The 14,947-nt window shown below is 49.3% G+C and overlaps 3 protein-coding genes across 3 annotated transcripts; all 3 read left to right on the top strand.

The window, feature by feature from the left end:
- Window positions 1–1,609: 1,609 nt before the first annotated feature.
- On the top strand, window positions 1,610–2,731 carry EAH_00050740 (hypothetical protein; the record flags this gene model as incomplete). Its single annotated transcript, XM_013391276.1, has 1 exon — window positions 1,610–2,731. The coding sequence occupies one exon, from the start codon at window positions 1,610–1,612 to the stop codon at window positions 2,729–2,731; it is 1,122 nt and encodes a 373-aa protein (XP_013246730.1).
- Window positions 2,732–4,826: 2,095 nt separating this feature from the next.
- Window positions 4,827–7,316, top strand: EAH_00050730 (hypothetical protein, conserved; the record flags this gene model as incomplete). Its single annotated transcript, XM_013391275.1, has 5 exons — window positions 4,827–5,282; window positions 5,622–5,780; window positions 6,142–6,262; window positions 6,487–6,852; window positions 7,273–7,316. The coding sequence occupies 5 exons, from the start codon at window positions 4,827–4,829 to the stop codon at window positions 7,314–7,316; spliced, it is 1,146 nt and encodes a 381-aa protein (XP_013246729.1).
- A 3,444-nt stretch (window positions 7,317–10,760) lies between these two features.
- Window positions 10,761–13,547, top strand: EAH_00050720 (malate dehydrogenase, putative; the record flags this gene model as incomplete). Its single annotated transcript, XM_013391274.1, has 7 exons — window positions 10,761–10,872; window positions 11,276–11,403; window positions 11,721–11,850; window positions 12,125–12,319; window positions 12,576–12,681; window positions 12,915–13,023; window positions 13,374–13,547. The coding sequence occupies 7 exons, from the start codon at window positions 10,761–10,763 to the stop codon at window positions 13,545–13,547; spliced, it is 954 nt and encodes a 317-aa protein (XP_013246728.1).
- Between the last annotated feature and the right edge of the window lie 1,400 nt (window positions 13,548–14,947).

Below are 14,947 nucleotides of genomic sequence, written 5' to 3'. Positions count from 1 at the left end.
AACCTTGTCGTTCCCATTTTGAGAAGTCGCATTTGGCTGGAAAGGCTTGTTACCTCAACCCGGAATGCCCTTCTAGCGCTGTCTGTATGCACTTCGTAAGTGCACCTCGCCGTGCCCACAGGCTGGAAAGCAGTGTTACGGCTCAGCAGCTGGCTACGGTGTTAGTGCATCCGTTGGATGGGAGTTTCAGAATGTTTGCATGTGGGATTGCTTTGCAGCAGGAGTCGCAACAAGGTATGCTGTAACTCTTGACAGCCCACCTCCTTTGTGCATCAATTCCAAGCCCGTGCGGCACTGGGCCAAGAATTCCTGCAAACTGAAGATCAGCTGCTTTTTGCAGAGCTCTAGTCATTTAGATCGACCAAAGGTGCCGATGGTTGTCGGATAAGAAGGACGAGTACCCTCGTTACATCTGTTTCACCTTGTAGTGAGAGTGGCGAGACACAGGCCTCGATCGCGCGGAGAACGTTTCCTCAGTCTTCGGTCTTCCCGCCCTCGTAGCCGACGAAAAAACAAAAGCAGCAACAGCGACGAAGTCTTTTCAGGGCTTTTTGTTTGTGGAGAGCACTAAACTGTGTTTGTCAGCCGAAGATGAGGCACAGTAAGTCGGGGAATCCTGAGAGAGCACGCCTGAGCGCAAGAGGCTTCTCTTCCTGGAAAATTGAGGGCGAGGGCTAGATCCCAAAAGGGCCACACAAAAGACTTGATATCTTCTCCCCCAGTCAATACAAGGACATTATTGTCTGCGCGTGCTAAGAGCAAGGGGTCTCTAGGTAATGCTCCCACTGGTCGCCGATCGCCCCACCGATACGGCGGGAAAACTGGCACCCCATCGCTGTCTAGTTTCCACCCCATTCTGCTTCTCAACTTCGTGGAAATCTTCTAGTCATTAAAGAACCGCAAACAATAGTAGTCGAATTTGTAGAGTAGATCTAGTAGACTCAACAGGGGTGGGTAAGCAAACGCTGATCGGTTTGCCAACGTGTTCAACCGACGGGCACGGGATCCCTGTGCCACAGCAATTGAGGAACCTCTGTTTTGCCCTCTCTCAAACATTGGGGGCTTTTGTTTTTTGATTAATTCACATTTGACGTCTTGACACACTTCGACATACGAATGTGCTCCTTTAAAGCCACCCCTTACCTTTTATTTGGTGGCAGAATCCTTGGCTATTTCCGTCCTTCTTGGCATGCGGTCTTCAGGCCATCAACAACTTCTAAAGACGCTGAAATGGCGGCACACTCTCAAAAATAAGAGAGTGCTGGAGGGCTGTTCAATGACGTCTATCCCATACGCTGGACATCCGACGGAGCGAACTCGCCCTTCTCGATCACGGCGTTACAACCTGTCGCTCCTTTTTTCCCTGTCCACAACTATTTCTGTAGTAGCAATTTTAGTGTCGTTGTCCTTGTGCTGGGCTCTCCGTAGCAGGAAGCAGGGGATAGGAGTGGCAAGGAGGAGGCTATCCGAAGGGGGTCAGGGTCTCGATGATGAGGTTTCCGTCTTAGAAGGCTGCTTGGACTTGGAGGCCGACCTGGGGATTATGGAGGCAAGAGCGGCTTCTAGTTCTGGAGGTAACTCATTAGTGCATTTATTGGGGTTATCGAGAATGCTATCACAGGCAACCACAGGGACGGAAGCGTATGGTGCAGTTGAAGGGGCGCTGCAGGTGCGTGAGCAATTGACGGAGGGGCAAACTGGTTTTGAATCAATAGGTGGTCAGATGGTACATCAAAATGTTTATCCAGTGCAGCAGTCGGTTGAACTGGGTGGATCCGATGACGTGTCTACTGCTTTGAACCCCGACTCCTGGTTAGATACAATTCCAAGCATCAGCCTTTCATCTGAAGGATATGGGAGGGCTACTGATGACGAGTCGAAGGCTGAACAATCGTCAGTACCATCTGCGCAGAGTTGGGGTCCAGAGCAATGGACTGCCGTGTCCACTGCTCTGGACCCCGACTCCTGGTTAGATACAATTCCAAGTATCAGCCCTTCATCTGAAGAGCCTGGAGAGTCTAGTGATGACGAGTCAGAGGCCGAAGAAACTTCAGCACCATCTGCTGCGAAACGACAGCGCCTGGATAGTCCTGTGGATTTAAAAAGTGTCCTTCAGTATGGCGGCCTTACAAATCATCCGTATGTTCGGCTGCCACAGCTGGAGGACGGTGTTGTTCTCAGAAATATAGATGTGTCCGCCCTATCATCTGGTAGGTGGTCAGCGAAGCTATCATATCATTGCTACCTAAGCACGTTACGGAAATTATTTTTGAAGGAAAAACTCAGCCAGCAGGATGTAGATCTTCTCATAGATACCGTCGAGCGGCTGGTTGCCATAACCTGGCTTCAGAGTCAAAAGGGACCAAGAGGTAAAGCACCTATTCAAGCAGTTGAAACATTGGGTTGCTATTTAATGATATTCGATGCAATCATATGCACTGCCAAGCTTATCGGCGAGCATATGCAACTCGCTGAATGGTGGGTGAAGTTCACAGAAAGCTTTAAAACGGATTTCGCATTGCCAACACACACTATAAACCCGCTGACGAAATTTCACGTGCGTTTAGCACACCGAATTGTATCTGCCCTGAATACCTACAAAAAGGGAGAACGCCCTCCGGTTGGGGAAGTAGTGGCGCTGAAAAAGTTGCTATTTTGCTCTCCACTGGGGAACCACCGATTAAAGGCACCAAGGTGGGGTCCCTGGCAGCAAGATGGAGAATGCTCTTAAAGCATGAATATTTTTACTTTGTTGCTGTATTCGCGTATGATGACGCGACAGTTTTAGGATGTTCCTGAGAGCTCGTTTTTCCTTTTTTAGGATGGACTGTCTCGGCCGTAACCACGTGGCAAGGCGGTGCGCAGAGACCTTTGCTCTCTTTTTCATTACACAGTTGGTGAACGTCAACTCATTTCTCTACCTTTGGCGTCCATGAGTTTGTGTCATTCGGCGCAGGCCATGCTAGACGAATAGCAGCGTCGGCCTGTAGTGAGAAAAGAAAGGGCGCCATCTCTAAACCAGCAGAAAAGGTTCGCTGTTAGCAACGAGCTGTTCACATCTGCAGTGGAGACCACTGCTTCGCAATGAATGGGGTTGTTACGTTTGAATCCTTTGAATATTTCCCCAAAGTAAACCGTTTTTGGTCAGAAGACGCGTTGACACGGCTGCCGGCGTTCTGTAGCATCCGCAGTTGTAGAAATGTAGGTTTGGCCATTTGTTCCATCCTGCAGCCTTAGCAAGTTGTGGAAACAATGCAGAAGTACTACATAGAACTAGCAACGGTGAGGTGACAATGAAAACGTGCCGGCGAGTGATGGTTTGGAGAGGCTTATGAACTTGGCATTCGCACCCCAAACTAAGTGGCAGCGTCGGCGTCAGCACTGATGCTGTAGGCGCAATGCCTGTGCAGCCAGCAGACTAGTACACGATGCCCCACTATGCACCTTGTTGAACCGTTATAACGGTAATGTGGAGTGCCATTTTTGCGCACTTGGAAACGAACAAGCAAGAACGCTCCCTACCAACGCATCCAGCTAGGCCGGCACGGCGTGCAGATAGTTCTTTTGGAGTTTTTGATCAACGCCATGCATTCTGACTAAACGAAAAGTAAAAAGGATATCACACGGCTTCTTTAAATATAGACGACCTGAGAACCTGCAGCTAACTAGTTCTTTCTCGTAGTGGTTGTGCGGCCCAGGACGAACAGCTGCCCAACGGGTTCTAGATAAGTAGGTAATCATGCCCAGGCTTACCTGCCTATCTTGATTATCTGCCCACTTACTTTTTCCTCTGTGTGCCTATTCTCTTCAAATGGTACTGGGTGGAATCAGAGGAAAACCATAAATTGAGAGTATTCAAAAGAAGCGTGTGAACGCTATGCGCCTCAGTCCGGGATAGTGCAACCAGATGGCGGCAATAGCATCTTCACAAGTTAATAGTTCTCTAGGTAGTCAAAATGCATTGCCAACAAAATTTGCCTCTCCAAGTTTGGTTTCCGCCACCCTGGGATGCAATGGTTCGGTGGTCACAGATGGTGTCGTGCCGCTGGGGTGCCAAAATGGGTCGTTAAACTAGTGCGAATGCACTCAAGCCCTTGCAGTAAAATCTTACTTTTGGTTCTTACCAATCTGACCGCCATGTACTTGTCTGCAAAGAGAAGGACTTCCTCTCGGCTGGCCGCAAGCTCATAACGGTCCCGAAGCGTGGAGACAGTCGTGGTCATGGCCATGCGGCGATCCACATGCACCAATCGCAGATTCTTACTTGCAACGCATGTTATCATCAAAATGTAGAAGTCGCCCTAATTTGCTCTTTTCTCGATCTTGAAGGGAAGTCTGCAGCGAATGACGATATCCTGAAACCTGAAACCTGCATGTGCGTTCGTTGCCGGTTGCGGGGCTCCCTCTGCTTTCCCCTTCCATTGTTGTGGATTTCGCTTCAGTGTTGTGTTCTTCGTTAAATGGATTTTCCTAACTGACATTTTCAAATCAGATTTGAGCCTCGATTTGAGTCCTGAACCCGCCTTCCATCGGTACCCGGGTAGGCCTAAGCACAGCAGCACAACGGTACGCGACGCTGCTTATCACACCGTTGCTAACCCCTGTTTATCTGTACATACCTCCTTATTTATAAATATGCCACTCTTCACTTGAGAGCTCTCCACTTTCCCTAGGCGCGTTGGCACAGGTCCGTGAGGTCGGCGTGCTGGTAAACCCGCTGGTCCGCACGAGATCGCGACTGCTGCTCGTCCGATTGCGTTTAATAGAGCAATAATACAGCATAGTCCTATATTTTTGTTTTAAATCCCCTCCTTTTCGTGGTGTGCATGAGCTCTCCGCAGCTCCACGAGGTTGGTCGTGCTGCATTCACGGAAATGGGGGCTGCCTGCGGAAAACCAGGAGCTGCTGCTGAACCGAAGACGCGCAAAGCTGCAGTGGAGGTCTCAGGTTCTCCACCAGACCCAAACGCGGCCCAATTGGCTCCTGTCCCCGCCTCATCAACATGCCCGAAGCCCGACACTGCTGCTGATGCTGCGAACACAGCTGCAGTACCAGATAATAAGGCGGTGGAATTCAGCACGGGAGATGGCGATGGTGTCTATCTGCTGCTGCTTCAGGAGCAGAATATGCCTTCACTTGTCCAGCAATACTCACATAATAGGCCAGAGGTCGCTGAAGGCGATTTGCTGCTGTTACAAATTAAACCGCCGTCTTATGTTCCCATCAAGGAATCCAGGTTCACTCTGCAGAACGGGAAAAGGACCCTTAAGATGGGAATTATGGTAACTAACTCCCCCAAGCGTTTAATTCAGGGTTCCTGTTTTGTTATTTCATATGTATAAATTCATTGGGGCATTGGGGCGGCTACTGGGGAGGTAAAAGCACGCATGCCTTCCCAAGGGAGTGACTTTTGGTTGCATGCATTATTACGAGAAATCTTTACCCTTTTTAGCGTGGCTGCCAAGGTGGCCATGTTACGTCTGCGGGTTTGTTGGTTCAATGCGTGCGCTTCCATGATTTTCCATTACTTGTGGTTCCGCGCTGCCCGTTGCTGTTGCTCTCGCTCACTGCTGCTGCTCGCTGATGGTGCCCGTTTCTGACTCTCCTTGCGTTGTTCTCAGGCTTCAATGGAAAACGCCAATGGGAAAAAGAGGGTGTGCGAGGCGGTGATGGAGTTTATGCGTCTGGCATGTGTGTATTCTGGGTATATCCACGCCTATGCTGCAATGGCTCAAGCACCTTTCTCTGTTCTGCTCGTTGTTTCCGAGCGTCACGAGGCTGTAAGCTGGGCATATAACCTACCCTGCATGTATCAGCTTAGCAATATTGTCGTCTTTTGGTCTGTGGCGGCGCGCCTCTGTTTGCCTGTAAAACGGCTCGGACTTGGCACTCCCTGGTGTTTGGGATCTCAGAGTTGAAGTATTCTTCCACGTCGTGTTCCTGGGCAGTTCTAGCCGAGCAGCGCATTCCCCGTTTTGCATTTAGCGCAGCATATAAATGTCATTTCATTCTACAACATCGTCTGCACGAGACTCGCATTGTTGCGTCGGCACTGCACTGCCTTCATTTCCGGCTCCTTTCATTTTTGCTGTGTACTTTTTCATCAATTCACTCATTTGCGTAGTTACTTGTTTCTCCTAGGCGGGCATTAAAGTCGGCGACGATGGATATAAAACTGTGGGCAGTGCTGCTGATGAGACATCGCAAACGAATGCAGGAACGGAACACACGGGAGAGGAGGCTCAAAATGCAAAAAAAGGAGGTAAAACACTCGTTTATGTACAAGCTTCCTTAACTTTGATTTCATTGGGGCACATTAGAAGCGTTCGGATGCTAATTCAGTAGCCTCATTTTATGTTGGATCGTTTCTCTGCTCGTTCGCCTGCTCCTTGATGCACGTGTACATTTGTTTTTATTGTTATTTGCTGTTATGCGGGTCTATTCGTTCATTGTTTGTCTGTTCTTTCGTTACTGTCGAGGGTTCAGGAGAAGGTGCCGAGGACAAAACGTCAGCAGCCGAACAGAAAGAGGAGGCGGCGCCGACCGCATCTGAAAGCAATGAACAGCAAGGAGAAGCAAATGAGAAGGGAAAGGGAGGTACGGAGGGAGGAAAACAGACTATATTTCAGGATTCACCGGCAGATGTCACTGTTGAAGAAACAGCACCCAGGGTGCTCGAGCACCTTTGTGTGCTCCGTCACTTACCGGAAGGCCGGTCCCCTAATATCTCTTCCGTGAAGTATCTTATTGTTGTCCCATTCACCAAAGAAAAAGCAGAAGAAGCCTTTAAGGACGGACGGGTCATTGACCAGGAAGAGGTCAAAGGCATCCAGGAAAAAGTTGACAAACTAAGTAAGTGACCTAGTAGAATAATGGAATTCCATTTTCATCCGTCATCTGCTTTTCATTTGTCCAAGTTGGTTTGAGTCGTGACGAGCCATATGAAAAATTAGTCGAAAGATGGAGTCCGCAATTTTCCGCCCGTAAGCGTGGTATGCTTCGTAAATCCGAATTTGTCTTGCAATGTGAGGAGGTTGGTATATGCGGCAAATAACTGTCTTTCATTGTAGTAGTTATATATTGGTGTTTCATTCAACTTGTGAACCTTTTCCTCGCTGTTCTTACTCGCGGCTTCCTCTCCAGCTGCGGGCGGCAGGACAGAGAGGCGCAACGCAGTGTCCATGCACATGGAAGAAGTCTATCGCAGAGAGTGAAGCGAAATTATGTAACAGAACCAGTGGATCTTATAATTTGTGGTAATGTGCTCCGCAGACGGCGTTATGATCGCGTCGACGGAGGAGAAGTTGGCGCAGTGAGGGACGGGAGAAAGCTATGTTATTTGCCCTTGCGGACGTATATTGCTAACAAGTAGCACCCAGCACGAAGTCATTTCAGCAAATGAGGAGCGCCGTAGCTATCTGCCTGTTTGTATGCCTACCTAGTGCACCTAAATAGGTGGCTAGCTGGGTAGCAAGGCATCTAGCGAGCTAGGCTGCTGGTTTGTAGCTTGCTACATGTGACTACTCCCGGGTATGCATATGCTCATTTGTAGTCGCGAGGGCAGATGGGAGGAGGAACGTTTTTTTTATCTGGGCTTGTACTTTGTTGTAGCGCCTCGTTTGTAGGGCAGCCACAGACTGACTAAATTCAAGCGGTGTTCGGCTGGCTTTGGCGTCTTGTCTCAGCCACTGAAGACAGCCAGCTCAGGGCGATTAATCACTCTTTTGAAGCTCCAGGAAGCGAACACTGCTCTTGTATCCTCCGTTTCTATGCTGCCTGATGCTGCTCCGCTCTTGGGCTTTGCACTGCAAGGCTGTTGAGGTATATGGCTTGGGTAGGCACTCTGCAGAACCTTATTTGCAATAAATGCAGGATGAGGCGACGTATTTCTTGCCAGCAGAAACGTTTCCACACTGGCACAGAGGGGCTTTAGGAGGATAAAAAGCTGTTTTAGACAAAAAACACGTGCGGTCGGCATCCATTCGCTGCAGCGTAGAGAATGAACATCGTGCTAGTCTTGCGGGGAAGAAGTGGGGTAGGTCGGAAACTACACTGTACTTCAGCCTTCAGCAGCAACTGGCACAGACAGAAGAATACGCTTGCCGCTGAAAGGAAGCACTACAATGCTTCTCTATATCGAGCACCTCGTGCACCTCCAGCTGGGGAGTTGCAGAGGGAGGCAGCCTGGAGCTTTGTGGGGTTCGGTTCCCAATCGAAGGCTCCCACGAGCCAATTTTCCGCTCTGCTGCAGAGGGCTGAGCTTGCAGTCCGTTTCCGATGCCGCCCACGAAGCGTTCACTGAGCGGTCGGTGCTGTTCAACTTCGAATGCGTGTGCGTATTCCCCAAAACATTCATGTATCGCTACGCTGAGCATTGTATAGGTGTCGCCAAATTCATACTCCATATTAGCACCACATGGCTCATCCAGGCATGCGCGAGCAGCGAACTCCACTCCGCGTGTCTGGGTGTTCGTTTGTATTGCATTGATTAGGGATGAAATCGACTTTAAGAGAGAACCAATTGAGAATCTATAGATGTCTTCTATCATATCAAAACTTCAGCGCTTGCCGCGGGCCACATCCTGGAGATTGATCAACATGCTCCTGGAGGGAAGCGAGCAACGGCTGAGCGCCTCGTCAAGCCCAGCATCTGCATTCCATCCAGCGGAAGTGGAGAATGTCTTCCAGCCGACGGACCGTCCAGATCAGACTGGCGCGGCGAAGCGGGGAAAGTTCGGGCTTTCCTTCCTTGCGTAGAGGTGCAATTTCGTCTTTAAAAATTGCACCTGAAGAGTAATATTCTGTTGGTATCTTTGTATTCATAGGGGTGGCATTGCAATGGCAGATATGTCAGAGCGCATCCGACCTTATGCAAGCAATCCGATATGTGCTGCGATGTAGGCTTGTCAGCAGGTCTAAGGAGGAAACAAATCGTATGATGCAGGCTGAATGTTAGTGGTTCGTATGACAAGCCTACTCTTGCACTTTCAATACCTGGTTGCGCCAAACTCGTCTGCAATGGATGTAGAGCTCTAACTGCGGGAAATTGCGATTGTCGGCAACCGCGTGATGCCGAGGGCTTTGCTCAGATGTTGTGCTCGGGGCAACAAGAAGGTGATGCAAGGGACAAATGAGGGGATGAAACACTGCATAGACAGCGCGGATTTTGGCTTACACGTGTTCAGCCATATCCCAACAGATGGTAGCGTCGCGGCGATAGCTTTTCAGCTAGCCGCATTAACCAGATATCTGCATCAACTATTCCTTTCCTGGTAAATTGGATTATTGTCCCGGTATAAAATTTATCACTGGGGTAAAATTAACCTGTCTCACGACGGTATAAACCCAGGTCACGTTATTGGCAGGCGAACAATCCGACACTTTGAGACTTCTGCGTTTCATTGTTGGGAAAAGCAGGCGTCGAAGGGTCAAAGGGCAACCGGCCCCGCTGCAAGTTGTGTACTACAGCCAGCGCCTCCAGGCTTCCTGGTCTGGCTGGCAAAGCCCCACTCCAACGTGAGGGCACAACGGTGTTCGGTGTAAACAGGGGATGAAGAAGAGCACAAGGTCGAAAAATGAACTGCTGTATGACAAACCGTTCCGCACAAGGGAGGAAAAAGCCGTCTCGATTATTTTTTTCTTCGTGTACAGTATCAAATACTGAAAATGTGTCATTGTGATGTTTCAAGTATGAGCGCCAGCCTCTCGGTAGTTCGCCTTGGCTATGGCTGATACTAGGCTGCGTCATGAATTGACTCCAGAAGGCACTACTGAACTTAGGGTTCCTGGGACTAATAATAACTACTCTGTTGGCAGACGCATCCTGGGTCACCAAAAGGACCTGGGCAGCCGCTCCACTGTTGCGTTGAGCCCACCACGGCCAGCTAAAGTATGATTTCGCATTTTGACCAAAACTCTTGTGCGATGTGAAGCCGTAACGTATAATCATAGACGGCTACTCCTTGCCTGAGAGATGCGGGTTGTGCTGAAGTGCTTCACCCGTATCTTCACCCGTATCCCGTCGTTTAGCGTGAAGAGAGGCGCACGCAGGCGCATCAGACATACAACGACAACCAAGCCCTCATTTGATGCAAACAAAAACACCGTTGGCAACTGTTAGACATTGACGTGGCCCTCAATTTTCAACAATCTCCCAATTAGGCGTGCACTTGACAACTTAAGAAACAGTGCTGCACAGAGCCATCGAGTCAGCGTCGGGCGAGAGCAACCGCTGCGGTTTCTGCAGTAGCTGAAGTCTTTGTGCCAGTTTCGACCTGATCGAATAGACGGATATGAGTTAAGAGATATTGGCGTCTGCACGCCGGAAAGGTCCAGCTGTTCACTCAGTGAGCACACAGGTCTGGCACCTCAAAAGCAAGTTAACCACTTCACCAGGCGCAACGCAACTGTAGGCTGACTCTTGCCTCTGTATATTTGCTTGAGTGTATTTTGTTTACAGAGCTAATATATTTATCTTAAAGAAAAAATACGTTACTTTCCCGGCGCGGGCAAAGCGCTGGGGCTCCCTACACAGCCAGGGATGCGAGTGCGCGAAGATCGGCGGAAGAAAGCTGTGGGGGTTGCTGCACACTGCACAGGGATTCGTTTTTATGGTTACGCTGAGATTCGAATTCCTTTATATTTGTTTGTTTTCTAGGAATGAACCAAAGGCCGAAGCTTTGAGGCGGTGTTGCAGTCAAGCTGAGGTATGCCAGTCAACTGTGCTCATTCATTCCATTCTTGTTCCTGAAACGCTTGAAATGAGGCGGCCGAAGATTGCGCTCGTTGGTGGAGGACAAATCGGGGCTGTCTTAGCCTTTCTTTCTTCACTAAAGGAGTTAGGAGATGTCAGTATTTTCGACGTCGTGGAAGGTAATGGAGCTTCTGGGCGGTTCCTTCTGTTTGGGGGGAACGGTCATCCATGTCTTCTTTCGATCAGTTGTATAGTTTGGTGTGTAATGCACATCATAGGTTTTGTTTGAGATTAAACGGTGTATTTGGATGAAGTAAATGCGCTGAAATGCCACTCGCGGCAGACGACCGCACATCTCGCCTTCCGCCGAGCGGACGCATGTTCACCTGGCGTGAAAGACAATTATTTCACCTCTGATTGAGGGAAAATCAAGAGAATTCGTTTACGAAAATTGGAGAAACGAGTGGTTCCCTTCGGAACCCCAAGTAGTTGCATGTTCAGAATGTCTACTTCGTAGCTTCCTATTCGGGCGGTGCCCATGGACTCGTCGTGCTGGTGCTTGACTTGGTGTTTGTTTTTCAGGAATGCCGCAAGGGAAGGCGTTGGATATATCGCAAGTCGGACCTGTGGAAGGGGTGGACAACTGCGTCTCGGGTTCAAATCAGTTCGCAGCTCTGCAGGGGGCCGACGTAGTTATCGTCACTGCAGGCGTATGCTATAGAAAGCTGTATTGGATGCTCTGTTGTTGTTCAGCACTAAGAGGATATTTGGGTCTCGAGATGGTTTGCGTTTTTTTGTTCAGGGCGTTAGTACCTGCCTTGTTGTATGTTGCGTGGTAAATTCCTGTAAGGTTTGGCATTTTTCTTCGAAAGATGTTTGTTTGTTGTGTTGCTATGCAGTAAGCTGCTGTTGCCCGTTGACATGAATGCATGCAAAAGGTGTACATGCGTATGCTGCCTTTGCAAATATTCTCTTTTGATTTGTTTCTGCAGAGACACCATTTATTGTCCCTGTTTTTCTCCTCCAGGTTCCCCGCAAACCAGGCATGTCTCGAGACGACTTGCTAAGTATCAACTCGAAGATCGTTTCAGAAGTGGCCGAGAACATTAAAATACATGCACCTGACGCTTTTGTCATTTGCATTACAAATCCCCTTGGTACGTACACCCCAGTGCACGGCGCGTGCATTCACTTAAATAATCAATTCCCTTCATATTTATGCTCATTAGGCTTGCGCAAACCGCCTTGAACACGTGCAGTGCACGTATGTTCTGCTGCAGATAGGACACGATGCGCGTTTGTGTTTAAGGCTGTCTATATGTAAATGCAGGTATATATATATCTATATATATAGTGGAAATAATGGTTTATGCTTTTTTGTATGGATAGATGCAAGTTTTCTATTGGTGAATGTGTGTGCGTCCGTGACAGACGCAATGGTGCAGCTGATGAGGGAACGAAGCGGATTGCCGCATGCAAAGGTGGTGGGCATGGCGGGGGTGTTGGATTCGGCACGATTTCGCTCTTTTGTGGCTGAGAGGCTGCAGGTGTCAGTTGAAGATGTGCAGGCAATGGTGATGGGCGGACACGGAGATGCAATGGTGCCCCTGCCAAGATACTGCACAGGTGCGCGCTGTTGGATCTTCAGAGATCTCTTCTTCTCTTGCTATTGCTGCTGCCGTTCCTGCTGCTTTTTTGCTGCTGCACTACTTAACTACAGCTTTTGCTGCTGCCGATATGCTGCTGCAGCTTGTGCAGCTGGCGAGAGGTTCCATTGCAAGTTATGCGCAGCGGTACAGCAGATCGAAGTGTTGCGTGTCGCCTTTTTGTGGTGTATGCTCACCTTGGGTGAGAGACGGGTGGTGGGTGGTTTGCATTGCAGTGTCTGGTATCCCTCTGCCTGATTTGGTGGCGATGGGTCAACTCGCACAAAAGGACGTCGATGACATTGTGCAGCGCACGCGAAACGGCGGAGGAGAGATTGTTGAGTGAGGATCAGCTTCAATGATTAAACAAGGGCAATAATTCAATATAAACAACTGTTTAGCTGCGGTGTGCACAGTGTAGCGATAGAAGAGGCTGTGTGGGTTGCTGGAAAATGTTTTAAATGCAGAGCGCAGTGCGTATACGTTTGACAAGGCGCAGCAGAATGCACATCTGATAGTCAGGATAGGCGAGCACATCGTGCAGCTGCAGCTGTACATAGATGTGTTTGCTGCAGTCTGCTGAAGGCGGGCTCCGCGTTCTTTGCTCCGGCAGCCTCGGGGGTACTGATGGCTGAGGCATACCTTAAGGACAAGAAGAGGGTCATCCCCTGCGCTGCTTACCTCGTAAGCGGTAGATTGGGGTGCATGCATATAGGATTCCTTTATGCCTGCACGTTTGTATTTCTGCATGCGTGCATGCATGCGTACATATATGCACGCAAGCGAACGGGAGAAGATAAGAGGGAAGCAACGTATTACCCGCCCGATGCATGCGGGAAGAGGCGTGTCAGGGGAAAAGCGCAGTTGCCACTTTATGTTACCTCGCATTGAAAGTAAACCTCGTGTGCGCGAGTTGTTTATTGCTTTCTCGAGTATATGCCCACGGCTTACGACAATATTTTCATATATCTTCCATTCCGCTTCCCGCGACGGCGGTGTGCTCGTGCTTTGTTGTTGTGCATGCATGCATCCAGACTGGGCAGTACGGAGTGAACGGCTTGTATGTTGGAGTGCCGTGCATTGTTGGAGCTGGGGGCGTGGAGAAGATCTTGGAGTTGCAACTGACAGCAGAGGAGAAGGCGATGTTTGCGAAATCTGTTGAGGCCGTCCGGTCCCTCGTCGACGCATTGCCTAAATCCCCACAGTAAATCACGCGCACTCTACACGAGTGCATGCATAGATGCATACGCATGCATGCATGCATGCATGCATGCATCCCGTACACGTGCATGGATTACTAACATACATACATTTAGAAGCTCCATCCAATATGTACACATGCGTGCGTTGTTGCAAGCACAGAATTCCACAACTTCTACACAGTGCAGTGCACTGCAGTGGGGAATGTTAATACTGTCTATTTTTGCTGCTGCGCTTTTTGCAGCTGCTGTTGCTGCAGCTGGTGTTTGTAGGTCGGTGTATGCATGTGGCGTTGTGCAGTGGAATATGCATGCAGCATTCCAGTAGCCCTGGATGAGCCATTTTTTGTGTTTTTTTTTCATTACGCCGCCATCTCACGTGCGAATGAATACGTGCATGCACATCCGTAATGTATGGATGGAGAGGCGCGTAGATGTAGCCTGTGTTTGCATACAGTGCTGCGTCGTAGGAGGCTGAACGTACACCGCAGCTGTTAACTTGTGGCCGTTGTGCGGCGCGGCTGCTGCTTTGGTTTTGAGTCGACGCAATCTCATCTTTGCCTGAATCTCGAAGGGAATAACGGCAGATTGTCCATGAAGACACAAACCCTAAACCCTAAACCATAAACAGAAACGGAATACCCCCGTATACACCGTGTATATAGTGTTCCTCTTCATCCACCTCTGCATGCACAACTTCAGAATGCATGCGGCGGGGACCCCGAGGAGAGAGTTTAGTACTTATCTTTCTCTTTTTCGTCGTGCATTGACGCCCCTAAATATGAAGAACTCTCCTGTGAAGGGGCAGCGGCGCCCCCACCAGCCGATGTACACATTGCTGTTGTAGTGCTAGCAGCTGGATAGCGAACTAGCTAGCTAGCTGCTAGCCAGCTACAGTACACCTTACCTGTGGCTTGGTGGCCCCAGAAGAGCAACGACGGTGGCAGTGTTTGTTGTGGCAGCGATGCCAGTTTCATTGTGCGTAAGTGCATGCATATATGCGTGCATGCAAGCATGTTGGCATGCATGTATTGCATGCATGCGCACAAGCAAAGTGGATGTGCATGTATTCATGTGTTGTGTTACGTTCCACCGTAGGGGCCGCCTGTAGGGCTGTAGCGCCGCCTGTTTGCCTCCGCCACGCGAAGCTCGTGGCCTAGACATCTCTGAACCTTTCTTGAAGGTGACAGGCAACGAAGAGCATGCAGTGATGCATTACTAGAATGAACGGAAACACTAGCTCAGTGATGTACAGATAGTTCAAGACGCACCCATACAGTTGCGCGCATAAAAATGTGTGCATTTTACACAGGTGAAGACACATACATATATCATATATGCATGCACATATATATATATATATATATATATATATAATCCTGCATGGGAGGTGTGGGCCATCCATGCAA

This window comes from Eimeria acervulina, genomic scaffold, assembly GCF_000499425.1.
Source record: "Eimeria acervulina Houghton genomic scaffold, Eah_scaff856, whole genome shotgun sequence".
NCBI classification, from domain to species: Eukaryota; Apicomplexa; class Conoidasida; order Eucoccidiorida; family Eimeriidae; genus Eimeria; species Eimeria acervulina.
Note: the sequence above shows the minus strand (reverse complement) of the source record. Positions and strands in the feature narration are given on the sequence as shown.